Here is an 18,961-nt window from a genome sequence, read left to right on the forward strand (position 1 = left end):
GAGGTCCCACAGGCCTCACGCTACCCTCTTCAATAAGCACCTGTCGTGATGTTTCCCCCTTCAACCGTGAGCTCCTTGATGGTCAAGGCAGCTTCTTTTCTTCAGATCTCTAGTATTTAGCTCAGGGAGTGACACACAGCATGTATCCTGAAAAAGATTTGTTGAATTAGGGTTAGGGTTCACAAGTAAGAATGATAACCTGTGTAAGAGCTTTGTGAAGAGAGCTTTGGGCATTTTCCTGCATTGGTTTTCTGGAACTTGTAAGTAATAATCCTTCCATTTGAAATTTACTGAGTACCCACTCTGCCCCAAGCTCTGTGCTTAACGTCAGCCGTCTCTGAGCTTCACGGCAACACTCTGAGGTGGGTACTGTTATTGGCTTCATTTTACAGTTGATGAAATGAAAGCCTGAAGATGTTAAGTGATTTTTCCCAGAGCCAGCTTATGGGAGAAAAGCAGTTCAGTGAGCATGGGGCGGGGAAGAGGGCTAACCAGGAGGTTATCATGAGAGAAGGCTGATTTAGAGTCGACTATCCAGAGAAGAGTCCAGAGACACAGGGTGGGGCTCAGGTTATGGTGAGGGAACAGGCACCCGTGGGTCACTCACCAAGTTTATTTAGTGCACATTCACCAGCCTAGCCAGTGGTCAGAATGTAGTAACTGGCAGCCTTTTCCCCTGCTTCTTGTGGGGCGATTCCTTATCTGTGACCCTCATCATTCCATTCTCATCTCTGACGTGGCTCTGACCACTAAGAGCTATAGTCTGGGGCCAGATTGTCACTTAATCTAAACCTTAAATCAGACTATGGGCCCCTCAGAGACAGAGGCCCATTCATTTCTGTGCCCAGACCTGGCAGAGAGGAAAGACCTTGGTGGAGACAGGTGCTGTGGGAAACACCGGCAAATAATTAAAGCTGAAGGGGGAGGGTGTCTCATAATCTATTAGATAAAGACCGGGAGCTTCAGTCTTGGACATCTAATCACCTGCTGCATGTGTCCACCCAGAGGCCCCGGCATCCTCAACATGTCCAGTGGATGCTATCAACCTCCCGGCCCAGACACCTTCTCTCTGGGTTATCACCCTAGCCAGAAACCTGGGAATCCGCAAAAACTCCTTCTCTTATTCACCTCCTACCAAACTCTCAGGAGTCTACTGCCTGAACATCCCTTCTCTCCATCCAGTCTTGGCCTGGAGATGACTCTCAGCGCCACTTCCTGCCTGCACTTTTGGTTCCTACTGTCTTTAACTGGTCTCACAGGCTCTAGGCCAGTGTTGTCCAGTAGAACATTCAGTGATAATGGAAATGTTCTATGTTTGTGCTATTCAGTAGGGTAGCCACCAGCCACGTGTGGCTGCTGAGCACTTGAAATGGCTGGTACAACTGAAATACTAAGTTTTTAATTCTATTCAATTTGAAGTGTATGTGGCGAGTGACTACTGTATTGGAGGGCGGAGTTCTAGGCTCCTCCCATCCCATCCCTGCTATCCAGGCTGCACATTGTCACCCAAATGAACTTTCTGAAATTGCACATCTGTGCAACCATGTGTGTGCTCAGTTATGGCCAACTCTTTGTGGCCCCATGGACTGTAGTTCGCCAGGCTCCTCTATCCATAGAATACTGGAATGGGGCGGAGTGGAGTGCCATTTCCTACTTCAGGTTATCTTCCTGACTCAGGGATCAAGTTTGCGTCTCTTGTATCTCCTGCACAAGGTGGATTCTTTATCACTATCAGCATATCCCTAAGTAAAATCCCTTAGTACTGATTTCTTAAGACATTCAGAAAAAAAAAAAAAAGACATTCAGAAATCAAACTCAAACTCCTTAGCTCAGCATGTGAGTCATTTCCTACTCTTCTTTCACCTCATTTCCCACTACACTCTTCCTCTCATGTGTCTTTCCTACCAGTCAGAAGGAACTCTTAGAATTCTCCTAATTTTCTGCCTCTGTGCATTGTTACCTCTGCCTGGAATGCCCTACCCTCCTCCCAACCACTTCTTCCCCATCTGACAAACAGTCCCATGGAAATTAAATGCTTCCAGATTAGAAATGCTTACTTATATTGCAGTCCTATGATGCATGCATGACAAAGTATTCTCATCTCTCCATTAAAGCAAATCCTCCAAAACTCAGCTCCAGGTCCACCTCCTGCAGGGTGTCCTGAGCCCTATTCTGGGTAAGATCCTCCTCCATTGGGCATAGCTCTCTTATGACACAAACACCACAGTGCCATATTACTTTGGTTTCATTTGCTCTCTCTAGACTATAAACAACTTGAGACAAGCTGTGTTCTTATTCACTCAGTTTTTAGTACAGTGCCTGTTACATAGTGGATGTCCAACTGTAGTCTTTGCACATAAATTATGTTCCCAGCCACTGTTTTAGGAGGATACTTATAGCAGTGAATAAGACAGAACTTGTCTTCATAGAGGAGAATGACAAGAGAACAAACAGATGAACAAGATTATTGCAGACTGAGTTTGGGCTGAAAATCCCCTTTTTCCTCCACATTCACTACCCCACCCCTTCTCCGCCCTGCTCTATGCACTGAGAGGCTGATCTATGCAGACTATGTCAATGGACTCCCCATCTTCTGGCTTCTTGTTGGGTTCTGTCAATGGGAGGCATTGACATGAAATGGGAGGGTGGGAGGAGTGTGAAGTTGGGGTATTTTTTCTCCAGACCCTCCCTGCAAAGTCACCACGCTAGGCCACACCTCCTGTCAGGTAGCTCTCCTTTTACTTACAGTCTCTCCCTCTGGATTCCAGAAACAGATCCTTCCTCTTGCCCCTTCAGGCCCAAGATAGTAATTTAACGGCTCCTCTCTGCTACAAGTCATATGGTATCACAATATCCTATGTTAGTTTCTCTACACCCTGTTCACACCTTTGTAAATAATCCCATTATTAAACTCTTCTCAGTGATCTAGCTTGAATGGATTCTGTTCTTGCAAGAAACTTGAATAACAAAATGATTCTTTGCAAATTTCTTTTCCACCATCCCTGGAATATCAGCCTTTCCCCTAAGCTGTCTCCCTTAGGGTCACAAGATGGCTGCTAAAGTTCCGGCCATCATTTCCAGACAGGACAAGTGTCAGAGGAACAAGAGTGCATCTCTTGTCATGTATCCCTTTTAAGAGTGAGGAAATCTTTCCTCAATTTAGTCCCAGATCTCTACTACATAACATTGGCCAAAATCATGTCACAGATTCATCCAAGGCAACTAGGCCACAATGACTGGTTCGGACCAGTCAAGACTCATTCCCTGGGGCCCACTTCCCCAGAAGCACATAACCCTGCAAAGAGAGATGGAAGATACTTGGATAAAATTGGGGTGGGGAGGGTGCTGGGAAGGAGGAAAAATGAAAGTGGAGGGAATGGCACTTGGGTGTCGACAAGTTGAGAAACAGTTGGGAAAGGATCCTAAAGTGAACTGAATGGCCTTCATGGGCTGGTAGGACAGCCAGGCTGTGCACTGATAGGTCTGAATAGGGCCACCTCCTTGGCAGAGACTGCGAGCTCATCCAGGAGCACTTGGCTGATGAAGCAGGGTCCTTGGAGACCTTGCTTTGATGAGAGGACTAGAACATTCATTATCAGCAAACCTCTGTGTTTATCTGTAAAAGGGCATCTCTAACTTGGAAACAGAACAGTCCCCTGAAAAAAAAAAGAACAGTCCCCTGAGCTGCTGAACTTGCCCTTCAGTACAGTAGCGCAAACATTTCCCTGCAAGGCTGTTTTCACAATTCGTTGGCTCAGCAAACATTTCCCCAGCAATAAAGGCAACTGCCAACCAGAGCTGAATTAGTCAAATCATGATATCTAATGTGGGTCTAAATTAATCATATTTGGTATTATTGAAGGAAGAAGAGAAAAAGGAAAAAGAAGGTTTGCCTTTATCTCCATTATTTTGTATCTGCGATATCCCTTAGCCCCTTCTCTGGGCAGTGTCCCAGGGTCTGCACTGTTGCAGCCCTTCCCCACCCATCAAAATATGGAGCCCTCTTGTCTCAACCCTGCAGAGCTCTCTCTGCTGAGAGTAGCTACAGTGTCTGCTCTTTTCTGATTTTTGTGGTGGAGCCGGGTTGTGGAGAGAGAAGCCGAGACCTGTTGAGAGGAAACAGGCAGCTCTGAAACTGAAAGCAGTTGAGGACTCCCGGTGATCACGGCCATGTGGTCAACAGTAAGACGCAGTCCAGATGCTGGCCCTGGGCTAATGTGAAGGTGGCATGAGGCAGGTGCCTTAGTTGGGCCAGGCTGAGATGAGCTTCTTAAGGCAGGACCATGCCTGATCACATGTCTCCTGGCAGCAGGATGACTAGCACTCACCTGGCAGGTGCTGAAGAAAGGACCTGGATTTGGAGAGGAGTTCCATTCAGCTGGCCATCTTGGACTTGGTGCCTTGCCTACCAAGACCCAGAATCTCCCCAGGCCACTACCATTTCAAAGCTGATGTATTTTCCTATTTGAAGGTTTGACATTTTCTACTTGCTCCTTGGAAGAAAAGCTATGACAAACCTAGACAGCATATTAAAAAGCAGAGACATCATTTTGCTAACAAAGGTCCATGTAGTTAAAGTTATGGTTTTTCCAATAGTCATGTATTGATGTGAGAGTTGAACCATAAAGAAGGCTGAATGCCAAAGAATTGATGCTTTTGAACTGTGGTGCTTGGAGAAGACTCTTGAGAGTCTCTTGGACAGCAAGGAGATCAAGCCAGTCAATCCTAAAGGACGTCAACCCTGAAAATTCATTGGAAGGACTGATATTGAAGCCGAAGCTCTAATACTTTGGCCACCTAATGCGAAGTGCCAACTCATTGGAAAAGACTCTGATGCTGGGAAAGATTGAGGGCAGGAGGAGATGGGGGCGACCTGGGATGAGATGGCTGGATGGCATCACCAACTCAATGGACATGAGTTTGAGCAAGCTCTAGGAGATAGTGAAGGACAGGGAAGCCTGGCATGCTGCAGTCCATGGGGTCACAAAGAGTCAGACATGACTTAATGACTGAACAACCACAACAATTCATTTATTTAACAAATATTTATTTGGCATCCACAATGTGCCAGTTTGCTGTTGATGAAGCATTGGGCACAACAGACAAAAGTGCCTGTTCTGTAGGCACTTACATTATAGTTGAGGAATATAGACCATACAGAGCATTGAGAAGTAAAATACATAGGATGTCTGAAATTTTCAGCAGTCACATGTGGGGAGCAGTTACTGTATTTTTTAAAATTTATTATTTATTTATTTGTCTGCACCGGGTCTTAGTTGTGGTACTCAGGATCTTTCAGCATCTGGGATCTCTAGTTGTGGCATGTGAACTCTTATTTGTGCCACATGTGGGATCTCATTCCCTGACCAGGGATCAAACCTGGTCCCCATGAACTGAAAGAATGAAGTCTCAGCCCCTAGACCGCCAGGGAAGTTCCTACATAGTATGTTTAAAGTTTGTTCAGTGCCACAAACCTGTCAAACAAGTGCTACGAATAAATATCAAGTTAAGAAGAGGGATGGAGACTATGATTCAGGGTAACAGTTTTACATAGGATGGCCAAGGAAGGCATACTGAGAATGATATTTGGGTAAGTAAGATATGGGGATCCGGGGAGAAAGCGTCTCCAGGTGGCAGGAACGGCAGAAGCAAAGGCCAGATGTCGAACAGATCGGTGGATGCCACCCACTTGCCTCTCCAGAGCACTCTCCACCCTTCTACTCTCAGTCCCCAAGGACCGACTTCCATGGGCTACAGGAATGGACCCTCTGCTTTTTGGCTTCTAGGTAGGTTCAGTCTGTGGAAGGTACCAGCAGGACACCAGAGGGTGTGAATGGAATGAGGTCAGAGTACTTAGGCTCTCTCCCTGTAGGGTCTTGGCACGCTACCTACAACTCTCCCAAAGGCCCAGCTCCTCTCTATAGCTTTACCACAGTCACCTTCTCTGGGTTCTGTTTTCTGCTCCTTCCCCCCATCACTTCTGGCCTTGCTGTTGCTTGCCCCGGGCTGCTGCATTGTCCTACTGATATCCCTAAACCTGGAACCTTTGTGAGTGGTCCCTTTATTAAATTCTCCTCAATGACTCAGTTTAAGGGGGTCCTCTGTTTCCTGAAAGGACTGACCCTGACAGATACGGGGAGGGACTTGCCTGGAGTGTCTTAGGAACCTCAGGCTGCTCTGGTGCCTGGAGAGGAGTGAGCCAGGGAACGGAGAGGGATAGGAGAGGAGGTCAGAGAGGTCATGGGAGACACAGCTGGAAAGATCTTGCGGGCCTTGATAAGGACTGTTTCCTCTGAGATTCTTCAAAAACTTTAACTTGGGGAAAGGATGGTATATCTTTCTCAGCTAGCAGCTGGGAGAGAAAATAGGGCACCTTCCTTCCCAGGGTGTCTCCCAGCCAGGGAGGGTATCCGCCAGCCAGCAGGGCGTGAACTCTGCTCCTAGTGCAGTGAGATGGCATAGACTCATCTGATGATCTCTGCCTCGAGCATGGGTTCTTTCCAGACACTCCCCAGCCAACAACTCCTCAACTCCATCATGGGGCCTTCTGGAGATAAAGCTAGCCTCTCACAATGGTGCTGATGGTGGCATTGTTGGCACAGGGGCAGACCCGTTGGCACAGAAGCTGGTAGATAAGAGTAACTCCTTAGGATTCTGTCCAACCTGCCCAGGACTTCTTGGCTCTGCCTCAAGTGTTGAGGTTTAATCACTCAGAGAGCACTGTTGGGTAAGCCTCTCTGACCTGCAGGTTTTGGCTCTAATTCTTTCAGTTGCAAGCCCCCAAACTCAACTCCTAGTAGAAGAGAAAGATGAAGAGGGGGGCGGGGAGAAGGAGGAGAAAGAAGAGGAAGAGGTAAAGAAGAAGGAAAAGGGGAGAAAGGAGAAGACAGGAGAGGTGGTGATGCTATCAATTCACATAACAGAGAAGTTCTATGGTGAACTTCCCTGGTTTCAGGAATAACTGGATCTCGTTGTTCAGTGTCATCAATTCTTTCCCTCCCTCCCCTCATCCCTCAGTTCTGCTTTCCTCTAATGGGCTTCTTAAAAATGGCCACCAGTAGGTCCAGAATTATTTTATAACCAGCTTAGCCACTTCTGGCAGAAAGAGAACCTTGCTTTACCAACAATTTCATTAAAAGTCCCATAAAGGGTTCTCAGTGGTTTGGCCTGAGTCATGTGTTAGCCTGGTGGCTGGGATGGGGTTAGTTCCACCAAGCCTATCAGCTAAGAGTAGGGGTGGGGTGGTCCCCAAAGGACAAATGAAGTGATATTTCCAGATGAAGAGAGAATAGATGCTGGGCACACAAAACTCCTCACAGGTCTTCTATTATCAACTGGGGTAACCACATAATGTATGTCCAAACCAGAACTCATTTAAAAAAAAATATATTTATTTATTTGGCTGTGCTGGGTCTTAGTTGCAGCACAGTGGATCTTTGATCTTCATTGCAGCATGCAGGGTCTTGTTGGATCTAGTTCCCTGACCAAAGATTGAATCAGGGCCCCCTGTATTGGGAGCCTGGTGTCTTAGCCACTGGACCACTAACGAAGTCCCAAGTCAAGACTCTCTTGAGAATGAAAGAGAGAATTTTTAATAGATAAGACAACAGGCTTAGACCAAGACTATCCTGAGAAAGTATCATTAGCCTGACTAGAGCAGCCAAGAGCCAGAGAGCCTGGGGCTGCCCCCATTTGAGCCTTGGATCCTGCAGACTGAATCTGTCTGTCTTTCTGGGCACAGGTAGGAGAGAGGAAGGCGCTCAGGGCTCGGATCTCAGGTGGGGTGGTGGGTAGCTTGGTGGGGTGAGGACACATTGGAAGACAAGTCCTATTTCTCCATATTCACTTAAACTCCACTCTTCCCAAACTGTGTCTCGCCAATCTTCCACTCCCATGCTTTGTTCAAGTTACAGCCCCGCCTCGTGCCAGCGCTGCCCTTCCTATAGTCCTCATACTCCAGGACTCCTCTCTAGTCCTCTGTTCACCCCTAGGGCCCTCAGCCTTCTCACAGCTCCTGTAGCATTTCCAGAGTTAGCCTAGGCTCTTCCAGTGCGATTCCTGCTTCTACCGCTGGGTCGGGAGTTTGTTCTGGGTCTGGTTGTCTCCTCATCCCCTGACCACATAGCCCTCAGCAGTGAAGACTGAAGACTCTAGGCTAGGCTGGGCTAAAACCCTCAACTGTGTCTAGCCCAGAGCCCCCTCCTTTCTGCACTGCCCACCCTTTCCTCTGTGATCGTGGTATCGATTGCTAGGGAGTTCTAGCCAAAGGGCTTCTCACGCAAAGGCATACAAACTTTGACCCAGGATTGGCTGTTCAACTCCAGGTCAAGGTCCTCTAACCTCCCTCCTGTCTCCCTCTTTGTCTGCCCCAGTGCTCTGAGGGCCCCCTTCCGTCTTATGAGCTGTTCCCCAAGACAGGCTTGGTGATGAGAAGTGCAGGGCCTCCCATAACCCCAGTGCATTAGACTCTTGTCCAGGAAGATGGGGACAAGGGGGTACCCTGACCGAGGCGCTGAGCCTGTCTACCTTCGGCCCCCTGGGGCTTTGCTGGTAGTCTGGGACAATAAATCACGGTGGGAAGAGCTCTGGTCTGTAAGCAAGGGCCTGGGTTCTGTTTGATTTGTCATTTGTCCTTCAGCTTTCTTTGTTCTGGTTTCAGTCTCTCCAGCTGAGAAGTGGGACAGGAATTGGCTTAATTAGCTAAAATTTCTTCGGAATCAAGAGTTCCTTGGAGGACTTCCCTGGTGGACCCTGGTAGTCCAGTGGTTAAGAATCTGCCTACCAATGCAAGGGACACAGGTTTGATCCCTGGTCTAGGAAGATCCCACATGCTGAGGTGCAACTAAGCCTGTGGGCCATAACTACTGAAGCCCACGTGCCCCAGAGCCCATGCTCCTCAACAAGAGAAGCTACTGCAGTGAGAAGCCAGGGCACCACAACTAGAGAGTATTCCAGGCTTGCCACATCAGAAGAAGGACTGTGCACAGCAAGGAAGGCCCAGCATGGCCACAATAGAAATAAAAAAAGAATCCCTCGGAAAATGTGAGGAAAGCAACCTATCTTTTACCAAGAGAAGAGTTTTTCTGCAGATGGTCTTTCAGCCATGATGAGCAGACTGCCATGAGCCTTCTTTTATTTTTAAAATTTTTATCTATTTACTTATTTAGGCTATTCTGGGTCTTTGTTGCTCCACAGGCTTTTCTCTAGTTGGGGAGAGAGAGAGGACTAATCTCTAGTTGCAGTGCATGGGCTTCTTATTGTGGTGGCCCCTCTTGTCATGGAGCATGGGCTCTAGGGCTCCCGGGCTTCAGTAGTTGAGGCACACGGGCTCAGTAGTTGTGGTTCCCCAGCTCAAGTACACAGGCTCCACCACATGTGGGAGCTCCCTGAATCAGGGATCACACCTGTGTCTCCTGCACTGGGAGGTGGATCATTTACCCCTGAGCCACCAGGGAAGCTCTGCGATGATTCTTTAGAGCTACAGCGTTGCTGGGGACTCTGAGAGCCAAAGGAGAGATTGGACTACAGAGCAGGCTGATGGATTTGGAAGTGCCTTCCTTCCTTGCCACGGCTTCCACATAAATTCTTTCCAGTCTCTGTGGCTCTAGCTCCTACTTGGTGTAAAGGATAGACCTTTCTTGGGTACTGCAAAAATTCTCAGACTGAACCTGAGATGCAAAGCTAAAATGAATAGAAGGATGCTGGACAGAATGGAAGTCCAGCAATACCTCTCTGTATCCTGCCTGTTCTGTTACCTAAATTCCACCATTATATCATTAGCACTTTGGGCTCAACACCCTGGTCATGAGCCTTAATACAGCTGGACTTAACTCCTTTACCTGTTATTAATATCTTGCAAAGTCTTGGCTTATGAGATCAATTTCCCAAGGCTGATTTTCCTCCATGTTAGAGCATGGAGGATGGAGTGACAGTTTGGGTCCGTGTCCTGGCAAGAATCAAATGTCCTGAGAATTACCATGAAGTAATGCTGGAAATAGACCAGGAGAAATCTAACTTGCTGTGGAAAGAATCCAGGAAGTGTTCTCAGAGGAAGTGATGTCTTAGCTGAGGCTTTAAGTGGGAAAGATTCAAAGTAGAAGTGGGCATTCCTGTTGGGCTCTGCAAAAGATTCTGATTTCTATTCAGATGGGAGCTACTGAAGGGGCAAGGTGGTGATGGAATGAGATTTTGCATCTTTGAAAAGACACTTGGGATGCCACAGGGGAGACAAGGAATTGGGGGCACTGAAAGTCAGATGGTACCCAGGCTGGAGGTTATTAGTACTCTGGGGAGCAGTGATGGGGGCCTGGATGAGGATGGACGGAAGTCAAAGTGGAGAAATGGGTTCTTTACCCCTCAGTCTGTTCTCAGAATGTTAGCCCGTGATCTTCCTTGACTCAGACCTCACAGTGCCTCTATCTCACACAAAGGAAGTCCCTTCTTAGCAGGGTGCTCCCAGCACCTAGGTCAGGGCTGTTCCCCACCCTCAGCATCCTCACTCCCACCAAATTCCAGGAGAACTCCCTGGTCACAGGACACTGCACATTTCCAGTGCCCCAGGTACTGCTGCTTCTTTCAAGGACCACTGTGCAGGGCCTTGAACTTGCTGTTCCTTCTGCCAGTTGCACTCTTCTTCCAGATATCTGTGTGCCTTGATTCTTGGCTGGGTGTCTGCCCTTTCTCCCTGGGCTGGGTGTCCTTTTCTCAACGTCTTTTGAATTGCAATCTGCCCCTACATGATTCCTACCCCTTCTCTGTCTTATTTTTCTCTATAGCACTTTTCATTCTCTGAGACTCTCTAGGCATTTTCTGGCCTCACCTCCCATCCCCCGAGCCCCACAATGTAAGCTACAGGTAAGCAGGAGCTTGTCAGTTTTGTTCACTTCTGTATCAGTCTCTGGCATCCAGAACAGTGTCTGGTACATAGTAGCCGTTTGGTAAATATTTATTTGTGCAGTGCCCGAGGTGGCATCTGACTGCAGTGGGAGGTGAGGGGGTAGGATATGGCCGTTTTCTGGAATGAGCCAGCGGATGGCAGTGCCATTCGTAGGGCTGGGGAGCGCGGTTGAGCTCGGAGGGCGGGTGATGTAGTTAGTTGGAGACACATTGAGCTAAACAAGCTGTTTTTTTTTTTGGTCTGGCCATCCTACTTTGGGAAGGCTCGGCAGGGGCGGGGACTGATCAGCCGACCCAGGCGGTGCTGGGGCTGCGTGTCCCGCCACAGGCGTGGGCCAAAACTATGGACACACTCAGACGTCCGCTTGTTTGCAAAAGCTCAGCTCTGCACGCAAACCTGGGTCCTTTGCACCGCCCCACCACCCATCCAATCACGCACCCACGAGGGCTCGGCGGCGTGTCTTGCTCCACCTCTGCCCCCACGCTCCGCTAGAGACTGGCCCTTTAAGAGTCCCGCCCCCGACCCCCCCCCCACCGCTCCCCGGTTTCTCTCCCCCCCGCCCCCCCCCGCGCTCGCGTGACTGTGCCAGGACCCGAGCCGGGCCAGGGAGTTGGGCTGCTGGGTGGCTGCGCCGGCCTCCGGGTCCTTCTCACGCAACTCCCGGGCACCGCGCCCCCGGCCAGGTGGGGCTGGGATGGGCCGCGTGACCTCTGCCCCCTGGAGGGATGTACCAGACACAGGCACGCTAGCCTGGGGCGGCATCTGCGCCCGCCACCCCCCCTCCCGCCCCCCTCTAGTAGTCCCTGAGCTCCCTTTCTTGCCCCCCACCCCCACCCCAAGGCCTCCTTCTAACCCTTTCCTCGGCCGCTGGGAGATCCGCTCGCCGCACAATTGCTCTGCCCTGCCAAAGCGCTAGTAGCCCCAGGAACCTCGAGGGCCCGAGGGTCCTGGCTCGAAGTACCCTTGGTTTGCAGAGTGGTCCTAGAGGCGTCTCAACGGGTCCAGCTAGTGCGCGCTCAGCGAGGCTGCACATTCTCCATCCCTTCCCGCATTCCGGCTCTTCCATCCCGGAGCGCGGACTTCTAGTCGTCCGGGCTCTGGGGGCTCTGGGGGTGGGGGAGGCTCTAGGGAAAGGGGCCAGCCCATCGGCGCCTCTGGCCTTCCGGCCCTAGTGACCTCGGGGCTGGGGTCGCAGTGCTTCTCACGCGAGCCTAGACTCAATAACAGGGGTTAGGAGGTCATCACTGGGCAGCTCCGCCCCTGCCTGCCAGCCTGGTTCTTTTCTGCTGGTAGAGAGGAGGAAGCACTCCCAGTGTTCAGTGGGTGCAAAAATGAGGGTGACTGGTTCCCGTACCCCGGGATGGAGCACCCCTATACCCTCTTTCGGTCTATCATGTGATTTCTTCCCTAAACTCCTCCCCAGCTGGGCTCTGCGCTTGTCCAGGGGTACCTTGGAACTGAGGGTCCCAAGTGTCCTTAGTTTTCACCCCTTGAAGAGCCAGCTCTTGACCGAGGCATCCCCAGAGTTGGTTCTTACCTATCCCCCAGCTTCCTCTCTCGCCCCTCCCTCCTCCGTCCCAAAGCTTCCAAAAGCGATCAGTTCCCCTCCCCCCCCCCCCCCCCCCCCCCCCGCCTCTCCCTCTTTCCCATCCCCGCGCCCCGGGAGGCGTGGCCACACGCCCAAGCCGCCTATAAAGGTGGCATTGCTTTCACCCTCACTCTGAAGGTGACAATTCCTTGGAGCCTTCCTTGGTCTTCTTTGGGGTCCCTGGCTCCAGAGACCATTCTTCCCAGCCCAGCTCTGCAGCCTCTCACAGCCGCAGGTGAGTGCTGAGGGTTTCTGGATTGTCACTTCCCTCGCCAAAAGGAAAATTCTATTGCCTCCATGTCTTCTTGGTCTAGCACCTCAAAAAAAGAAGGCTATGAGTGTCCTTAGTAAGGAGGCAGTCCAGCTTCCCTCACTAAGTGGGGAAACTGAAGCCAGGGGAAGGGCTGGACTTGCCCAAGATTCCATGGCTAGTACCAGAACTGCTCCCTTCTCAGCATTCCAGGACCTAGGCTCCAGCTCCTCCCCTACTGACTCCTCGAATGCCTGGGGGCTTCCCCATGGGGGTCACCTGGAAGGTTGGAATGGGACACAGGTGTGAGAGACTGGGAGCCAGTACAGGACTTCTTCAGGCTCTGTGAGGAGGAGGCTTCTCCGTGGTCAGGGCGGATGAGGGGGCAAGTTGGGTTCTTACCAGCTGTACCCTGCCTTATCCAAAAGCTACTCCTGGCTGGAGCCACCCTCCCAAGGCATAGCTTGTCAGTGCTGAGAGGTGTTGGCTGGACAAGGGAGGCTGTTCTGAGAGGGAGTTCTGGGCATTGTCCAGGGGCCTTCCCTGTTCCACTGTCTTCTCTGGCCTCTGCTGGGGGCCGATCAGTGTGAGAGGCTGCGCTCTGCAGAAAACTTGACCCTGAAAACAGCAATCACACTTCTCTTGGCCTCCTACCATCTTATTAAGGCTAGGGTTCTTTGGAGCACCCAGTGTGCAGAAGGGGACCCCATGGCATGCCAAGGCCTAGCAGTGTCCCCAGTTCACTCAAGGAATCTGGACTCAAGTGTGCTTTGGGGTTCAGCTCCTTCAGGAAGCCTCCCTAGACAGACAGCTATAGTAGTTCAGATAGGAACCATACAACCTCCCCATTTTGGGTGGCTCTTCTGTAGGGAAACTTCACTAGTCAGACTACGCTTAACCTCATAGGAAAGATCTGAGTTTTCTCTTATCTGAGATCAGCTGGGCACCTTGAATCAGAGATCATGTCCCATCCATTCTCTCAGGTGATGTGACTGAAGCCCAGAAGGGTAAAATGAACTGACCAATCCAAGACCATGTCATAAAGCCTGGAACCTTGACCTCCAGTTCAGGGCATCAGTAAGATGCCCCTGTCATAGCCCCATGCCTCAGAGAGAGGAGTCCATGAATTTGCACACCCTTTCTAGTCTGAACCTGGAGAGAGAAAGTATTGTGTGTGTCAGTTAAATTCAGCTCCATTCCTAATTTCCCATATTCCAGTCCAGAGTTTTCTTACAGCCTTTGCCTGGTAGGATCCTTCCATTTATTCACAGCTCTAGAGCGACTGGCAAATGGGGGAGGTCCAGACTATTCATTCATCGAGAATTGAGCCCAGTGAAAACCTTGGCCTGGAATTTTGTGACCGGGAGCCTCAATCTAGTTGGCCTCCAGCTGCTTTTAAACTGTGAGTCAGCAGAGCTCAGAGAGCTGGGGCTAAGGGCACTGTGACTTAGACAGTAAGGAAGGGGGGCAGTCCCCTTTCCCCTCCCCACTGTGTTCCCACTAGATTTCCTAGATCCTGGCTTTGAACAGTAGAGAACTGACGGTACTGAGAAGATGCCTTGTCACCAGTTGATCTGACCACTCTTCAAAGAGAGGTACCTATGACAGGAACATAGGAACAGGGAAGACTGGGCCATGAATCTTCCCAGGGAACTTTCCCTAAGAGGTCTGAGTCCTGGCTCTGTCTGAGACCTGGGTGCCTTTAGCCAAGCCAGTGCCTCCTCTGGAGGTCAGTTTCCCCAAATGTGAAATGAGGCTGAACAAGAGGGAATCCTTAGTTCTTTGGTACCCCACCCCAAGTTGGGTGGGTAATACTCAAGGGGGATTGGGTGATACATATCAATTATGTGCTTAGTTTAATATACATTAGGGGAAAAAACAAACCTGTATTTTCACACAGATGTTATTGTGTGGAACGGTGCTAAGTGGGTGGATTTAAAGTTGATTTTAGAAAAATATGAAATAAATAATAGTATAGGTTTTCTGTGGAAATCACAGACTGACATTGAGATTGGTATGGCAGTTAAGGTAGTCTGGAATTAGACAAATTTGGATTGGGATTTGGATTCTATCGTTGCTGGCTGTGTGACCTTGGGTAAGTTATGTACTTTCTCTAAGCCTCAGTGCCTACCACCTACCACAAAGGCTGTGGCCAGGACTGAATGAAGAATGACTGAAATTCTTGGTACGGAGTTGGCAGATCAACAAACAGCTTCTCCTATTCTCCTATCTCCTCTCCCATTTCATGCCCAGTGAACAGTTCTGGATAAGGTTTTCCCTTTTCTTGACCGGTGTGCTGGCATTTTAGGACACTGACTCCTTCCTTCTCCCTGTCAGATCTTTTGACCTTTTCCTCCCATCTCACCTCTCAGCAGCCACCTTGGAATCTACGTGAATCATGTTTTCTGTGTTTGGACTCCCCATCCCTATCTCGGCCACAGAACTTCTCCTGGCCTCTGCTGTCTTCTGCCTGGTATTCTGGGTGGTCAGGACCTGGCGACCTCGGGTCCCTCAAGGCCTGAAGAGTCCACCAGAGCCCTGGGGCTGGCCCCTGCTCGGGCACGTGCTGACCTTGGGGAAGAACCCACACTTGGTCCTGTCACAGCTGAGCCAGCGCTATGGGGACGTGCTGCAGATCCGCATTGGCTGCACACCCGTGCTGGTGCTCAGTGGCCTGGACACCATCCGGCAGGCCCTGGTGCGGCAGGGCGATGATTTCAAGGGCCGGCCCGACCTCTACAGCTTCACCTTGATTTCTGATGGCCAGAGCATGACCTTCAACCCAGACTCTGGGCCGGTGTGGGCTGCCCGGCGACGCCTGGCCCAGAATGCTCTGAAGAGTTTCTCCATCGCCTCAGACCCGTCTTCCTCGTCCTCCTGCTACCTGGAGGATCATGTGAGCAAGGAGGCTGAGGCCCTCCTGGGCAAGTTCCAGGAGCTGATGGCAGGGCCTGGGCACTTCGACCCCTTCAAGTATGTAGTGGTGTCAGTGGCCAATGTCATCTGTGCCATATGCTTTGGCCGGCGCTATGACCACGACGACAAAGAGTTTCTTAGCCTCATCGACCTGAATAATGAGTTCGGGGAGATAACTGCCTCCGGGAACCCAGCCGACTTCATCCCTGTTCTCCGTTACCTGCCCAACACTGCCCTGGACCTCTTCAAGGACCTGAATCAGAGGTTCCACGTCTTTGTACAGAAGATAGTCACGGAACACTATAAAACGTTTGAGAAGGTATAGACTAGGGAGAGGCAGGTGGGTGGTAGGGAGTGGGTAGAGTCAGGGGTCAGGAGTCAGAGATAGCTGGAGCAGAGTGGAGTTTGGCAGGCTCTCACAGGTCTTCAGCCTGGGATTTTGAAGCCAGTAGTGGAGGGGATGCCATCCTTGGCAGGAAAATAGAACTTTTTATTGACCAGCCCTTCTAACTTTCCATCAGACAGCAGTATATACTGTAGAGCCAGTCCATTCAGGATCCTAAGCTAGTTGTGGTAGGAACCAAGAAGAGTTAAAGAGTTAGTCTTCTGGCCTCATGGGAGAGAAAGGTGTAAAGGGCATGTGCAGATGATAATGTTACTAGACTCTGTGTCAAATGTCCCTTGAGTTGGGGCTGCAAATATTCTGGGTCAGGAGAGAGCCTTGGAGAGACAAGAGAAGCTGGGGTGGGGGGGGGGTGTGGTCACCTCTTGGACGAAGATGCTAGGGATGGGAAGGGACCAGGTCTGGATGGAGAAGCAGTTCTGGGTTTGGGATCTTCCTCACCTGTGGGCCTTCCCTACCCAGGGTCACATCCGGGACATCACAGACAGCCTGATTGAGCACTGCCAGGACAAGAGGCTGGACGAGAATGCCAATATCCAGCTGTCGGATGAGAAGATCATTAATGTCGTCATAGACCTCTTTGGAGCCGGTATGAAATTCCCCATTATACCATTCCTATGGCCAGCTGCCCTGACCCACCAAGCCCCTAACCGCTCCCTCTGTTCTCCGCTGGCCAGGGTTTGACACAGTCACAACTGCCGTCTCCTGGAGCCTCCTGTACCTGGTGACAAGCCCCAGGGTGCAAAAAAAGATTCAGGAGGAGCTGGGTAGGTGGTGGCTTCCCTCGGGGTGCTCACGGCGGGAGGCCCAGCCAAGGTCTGAGTGGCCCCTGACCTGTCTGGTCCTCTGTGTCCTGCAGACACAGTGATTGGCAGGGCGCGGCGGCCCCGGCTCTCTGACAGACCCCAGCTGCCCTATTTGGAGGCCTTCATCCTGGAGACCTTCCGACACTCCTCTTTCGTCCCCTTCACCATCCCCCACAGGTGAGGCCCCATGGATCTGCAGCTGTCTGATGCTGGGCCTTATTCAGTTCATGTACCTGATCAGGGTGGTGGGAGGGACAGGGAATGGGAGGCAGGGAGATCTCCTTGTGGCCCTGAGCCTGACTGAGCTTCCTCCCTCCTCAGTACCACAAGAGACACCAGTCTGAATGGCTTTTACATCCCCAAGGGGCGCTGTGTCTTTGTGAACCAGTGGCAGGTCAACCATGACCAGTAAGTTGAGAGGGGGCAGGGAAAGCTCCCCTGCTCCTGAGCTTCACACTTTGCTGTCTCTGGGCCACTTGCCTGAACCCTATTCTTTTCAGCTGGGGCTCAACCCGCTTGATGGTTCTGAGTCCCCAGGCTGCCTCTTCAGCTGCTTCTCTCTGATTTACAGGAAGCTATGGGAGGATCCATCTGAGTTCCGGCCAGAACGGTTTCTCACTGCTGATGGCACCATCAACAAAGTACTGAGTGAGAAGGTGATTCTTTTCGGCTTGGGCAAGCGGAAGTGCATTGGTGAGACCATTGCCCGCTTGGAGGTCTTTCTCTTCTTGGCCATCCTGCTGCATCAGGTGGATTTCCGTGTGACCCCGGGTGTGAAGGTGGACATGACCCCCCTGTATGGGCTGACCATGAAGTACACCCGCTGTGAGCACTTTCAGGTGCACGTGCGCCCTTAGGGGACAGACAGCTCTGCCCAGGCCAGGGGCCTAACCCAGGGGAGCCTAAAACCCACAGACTTTGTCAGGCTGATTTTTTGCTGTCTGAGCTATGCGCAAGCCTGAGGGATCATACCTGCCCCCCACCCTGGACTTGTCCTTCTGCACACTGCCCGCAGATAGCGGACACATCAGGGGCCACACAGGAGCTGACGGAGCCCTTCTGAAGTTGTGCTGGAAGGGCTAGAGGGCCCTCAGGCCTCTGGAAACCTCCAAAGAGCTTTTGGGAAGCCCCTGGGCCCAGCCCACCAGCTGGTTGGCTTTTCATGGAGGCTGACTGGCTTGAGAAACATTCAGAGCAGGTCACACCAGGGCCTCACCAATCTCTTTGACAATTGGGAGCCGTCAAGACTGAAGGGGAGAGGCAGTCCAGAATACTGACACGGAGGTGGTCTCCCTGCTTAAACAAGGCTGAGCAATCTGACCACTAGGGCCTGGGACACTGTGCCTGGGAGACGACCTTCCTCTCTGCAGGCAGGGGTGGGGCTGCCGCCTGGCCTTGGGAGGCCCCTGTTCCTGTCCAGGGAGGGCTGAGGACTTGTGTCTAACAGGAGCAGAGAGCAGAGGGAGGGCCCAAATCCAGGCACCAGGACTGGATCAGGAGGGAGGGGGTGGTAATCGCATGATCTTCTACTGCATCTCCTTTCAATATACCCTGTGTTAAAAAGTCTTTTAAAAATGTTTGTATGCAAGGACCTTTTCATTTTCGCCTGTATTGTACTTGCATGTTTGTATTTGCCATATACGAGAGCTTAAGAGCAGCTTATTGGGAGCCATGAAGAAAATTCTAACCCAGGTATCCAGAAATGTGTAGGAAATATCTATCTACCTGAGCTAAATAAAGATATTATTCAGAAGTCCTTATTGGTGGAGATTTTTAAAACCTCGAATGAGGGCATCTACGTGCCCAGTCTGAGCCTAGTCTTGTGTTGGGTTTTGCTGTGGGAGGACGCAGCGAGGAGGAGGATGCGGTGCTCCCAGGAGCTCTCAGAAGCCACTGCTCTCAGGCAGTTCGCAGTCTGGTTTGGGCACAAGACTCTGTCACTTCACTGCCTTCCTCCTTCTCTAACTGATCACACATTGGTGAAGAACATTCTCTGAAGCAGGCATTGGGGGCGATAAAGTGAATGAAAAATGGTTTCTAGAGCCTCCTAACCTGGTTGGGGGAACTAATTCATTAACACATCATCCAATTCATTGTCCGT

At 50.9% G+C, this 18,961-nt stretch overlaps 1 protein-coding gene across 2 annotated transcripts in view; it reads left to right on the top strand.

The window, feature by feature from the left end:
- Positions 1–18,616, top strand: part of LOC136147055 (cytochrome P450 1A1) — a 37,666-nt gene extending 19,050 nt beyond the window's left edge. Inside the window, exons 1-7 of one of the 2 annotated variants that reach the window (XM_065906186.1) lie at positions 12,632–12,720; positions 15,108–15,970; positions 16,517–16,643; positions 16,732–16,821; positions 16,914–17,037; positions 17,182–17,268; positions 17,432–18,616. In XM_065906186.1, coding sequence (XP_065762258.1) covers positions 15,134–15,970; positions 16,517–16,643; positions 16,732–16,821; positions 16,914–17,037; positions 17,182–17,268; positions 17,432–17,717 — 1,551 coding nt within the window. In that variant the 5' untranslated portion in view covers positions 12,632–12,720; positions 15,108–15,133 and the 3' untranslated portion in view covers positions 17,718–18,616. Of the gene's footprint in view, positions 1–12,631; positions 12,721–15,107; positions 15,971–16,516; positions 16,644–16,731; positions 16,822–16,913; positions 17,038–17,181; positions 17,269–17,431 lie in introns of those variants that run through there. The other variant, XM_065906187.1, reaches the window with a different exon arrangement.
- The last annotated feature ends 345 nt before the right edge of the window (positions 18,617–18,961 follow it).

Source organism: Muntiacus reevesi, chromosome 15 (assembly GCF_963930625.1).
Source record: "Muntiacus reevesi chromosome 15, mMunRee1.1, whole genome shotgun sequence".
Taxonomy (NCBI): Eukaryota; Metazoa; Chordata; class Mammalia; order Artiodactyla; family Cervidae; genus Muntiacus; species Muntiacus reevesi.